The following is a 3,051-nucleotide window of genomic DNA, read 5'->3' as shown; positions in this document are numbered from 1 at the left end:
GAGAGGACAGAAGGACAGGAGGAGAGGACAGAAGGACAGGAGGAGAGGAGAGGAGGACAGGAGGAGAGGAGGACAGAAGGACAGGAGGATATAAGGACAGGACAGGACAGGAGGATATAAGGACAGGAGGATATAAGGACAGGAGGAGAGGACAGAAGGACAGGAGGATAGAAGGACAGAAGGATATAAGGACAGGAGGAGAGGACAGAAGGACAGGACAGGAGGATATAAGGACAGGAGGAGAGGACAGAAGGAGAGAAGGAGAGGACAGAAGGACAGGAGAAGAGAAGGACACCACTTCTTTAGTTCTAACAGCGTCATCAGTTATGAATCATTTACAAACATCCCATAATGAGCAGCTGTATCAGTTCTTCACCGTGTGCTTCGTTATATTCTCTAAACAGATGTTTTCATTCAGTGTATCTGTCGTGAAGGAGACTTCCCTCAGCATTAAAGATAACAGGTGAGTGTCCTCTGCTCTGAGACCAGGTGTTACCGGTGAGTGAGGCGGCGTGGACTCTTCGTCTCTCAGAGAACAGGTGAGATGTCTGAAGCTGTCCATCGTCTGCTCGTGTCTCTGGATCGTCGCCTGGATCGCCTGAAGACACAAGTTTCACATTAAATGTGATGCTTTTAATTTGAAGCATCTGTCACAGGAAGTATTTCAGTGACAGTGATGTCACAGGGTGCTGGAGTACATCATGACATCACTGCAGCCAGGTGAGTGTTTACCTGAATCCAGTCGTTCTTCTCCTCCTCCGTCCTGCAAAGACAGAGAACATCTGTGAGACAACTACTGACTGTCTGTCTGTCTGTCTGTCTGTCTGTCTGTCTGTCTGTCTGTCTGTGTCTGTACCTGGCCTGCAGCTCCAGAGATCTCTGTTTTCCCGACACCAGGAATGTTCTGGATGCTGCAACACTGCTGGTCTCCTTCAGCTGGACAGAGATACAAAGACAGGTGAACAGAGAGTGAGACAAGTGGACAGAGAGAAACAGTTGGACAGATATTTAGACAGGTGGAAATACAGTGAGACAGGCGGAAAGGAAATGAGACAATTGGACAGAGAGAGAGAGAGACCAAATATTGACAGACAGAGAGAAAGGTGAACAGACAGAGAGACAGGTAGACAGAGAGTGATACATGTGGACAGAGAGTGACACCGGTTTTATCAGATTCAGGTCTAGGAGGCGGAGCTTCACTCAGTGTTAATCAGCTGATGCTGTCTCACCTCCATCCCGTCCACATCGATGCGAGCACGGACTCCGTACTTCTGACCAATCAGACGCAGCTTTGGGACGCAGTACAGCAACCTGTCGTTAAACTGCAGAGAGAGAGACAGGTATGAGGACACAGAATAGTGAAACACTAGAGGACAGTAGAGGACAGTACAGGACAGTAGAGTACCAGGATGAGGACACAGTATAATACTAAAACACTAGAGGACAGTAGAGTAGTGTACAGTAGAGTAGAGGACAGTAGAGTACCAGGATGAGGTATCGGTCCTGCGTGGTCCCGTTCTTGTTGGACAGTTTTAGGATGTGTCCTTCTTTAATGAGCTCGTTTGTCGGGTTAACGATATCTTCCTCTCCGCCCAACAACTCGTACACCTTCAACAACTTCCTCATTCGGTCCTGAAGGAGACACAGAGACAGATAGAGACAGGTAGAGACAGGTAGACACAGAGACAGGTAGAGACAGACAGTTGTATTGAGTCTCACCATTTTCTTGATGGCAGCGTTGGAGTGTTCTGCTGCCGTGGCGATCAACTCCAGAGAGTCTGCAGAGAGACGAAGATCACACGATCACATGGTCACAAGATCACTCGATCACAAGATCACACAATCACACGGTCACAAGATCACACAATGACAGGATCACAAGATCACTCGATCACAAGATCACACAATCACACGGTCACAAGATCACATGATCACACGATCACGGTCACACGGTCACAAGATCACAAGGTCACATGGTCACATGATCACACGGTCACAAGATCAGTGGGACTTCCGGTTAGCATGCGAGACAGGTAGACGTGCCTGAGGTAGGCTCCCGTGCTTTGCCACTTTTCATTATTCAACTTTAAAAAACACATTGATACTTTCGCCTGTACGGCTTCATCTTTATGTCTAACAGACAATAAGCCATAACTTGCGGTCGAAAAAAGAGGATCGAGTCATCATACCACCGGGAGGGACGATGACGACGGCTACAGCAACAACTACAGCCAAGATGGCTAACTCTGCTAACGCCGAGGGCGGCTCCATGTTTCTCCCGGCGGACTTGGAGAGGTTGCGCACAATGCTGGTTAGTGACCTCAAAAATGCAATCGATGAGGCCTTGGCCCCACTGGCGGACTCTGTCAACAAACTACGTGAAACTACGGAGGATCACGGCCGGCGCCTTACTGACATCGAAGAAGCCCTGTCGGGCTACAGTGACAGAATTGTCGACCTTGAGGAAAAGTGTGTCTCGTTAAATCTCAGAAACTCCCTTCTCGCTGACACAGTGAATGATCTTGAAAATAGATCAAAGCGGTGCAATTTGAGAGTGATCAACTTGGTCGAGAAAATAGAAGGGACTGATCCGATCAAGTTTATGTCAGGCTTTTTTGCCGAGATCTTGGGAAGCCACTTATTCCCCACTCCACCGACTCTGGACCGGGCACACCGCCTCGGCGCACTGCGCTCTGGTCCCAACTCCAAACCGAGAGCTATGATGGTGACATTTCACTATTACCAGGATAAGGAACGTGCACTGAGAGTGAGTCGGGACAAGCTCAACTACCGCGGGGGGGCGAGTCGTCTTCTACCCGGACTACAGCGCCACTGTCAACAAGAAGCGAACGACATTTAACCCCGTGAAGGCTCTTCTCTACCAGAAAGGAGTGAAGATCCGTATGATTTTCCCTGCTGTGTTACAGGTCGACTACAAAGGGGAGACACACTCCTTCAACACTGTGGAGGAGGCGCAAAAATTCTATGACCAGCATGTCGGTGATTCGGTGAACTGTGAGTAACTTAACTCATAAAGTGACTTGACAGATT

The 3,051-nt window shown here is 48.8% G+C and overlaps 1 protein-coding gene across 2 annotated transcripts; it reads right to left on the bottom strand.

Annotated features, from left to right (window-relative positions):
• Positions 1 to 223: 223 nt before the first annotated feature.
• On the bottom strand, positions 224 to 1,854 carry LOC116377377 (FYVE, RhoGEF and PH domain-containing protein 1-like). Of its 2 annotated transcripts, none has more exons than XM_031839002.1 (6): positions 1,720 to 1,854; positions 1,486 to 1,632; positions 1,230 to 1,322; positions 857 to 936; positions 733 to 763; positions 224 to 598 (listed from the first exon to the last, which is right to left on the bottom strand). In XM_031839002.1, exons 1-6 carry the CDS (start codon positions 1,720 to 1,722, stop codon positions 365 to 367), a joined length of 588 nt encoding a protein of 195 aa, XP_031694862.1. In that variant the 5' UTR covers positions 1,723 to 1,854; the 3' UTR covers positions 224 to 364. The 2 variants fall into 2 exon arrangements, with proteins under 2 accessions (XP_031694862.1, XP_031694863.1); XM_031839003.1 differs by having other exon boundaries at positions 224 to 603; positions 738 to 763.
• Positions 1,855 to 3,051: the final 1,197 nt, after the last annotated feature.

This window comes from Anarrhichthys ocellatus, unplaced genomic scaffold (genome assembly GCF_004355925.1).
Source record: "Anarrhichthys ocellatus isolate YVR2014 unplaced genomic scaffold, GSC_Weel_1.0 scaffold1176, whole genome shotgun sequence".
Taxonomy (NCBI): Eukaryota; Metazoa; Chordata; class Actinopteri; order Perciformes; family Anarhichadidae; genus Anarrhichthys; species Anarrhichthys ocellatus.
Note: the sequence above shows the minus strand (reverse complement) of the source record. Positions and strands in the feature narration are given on the sequence as shown.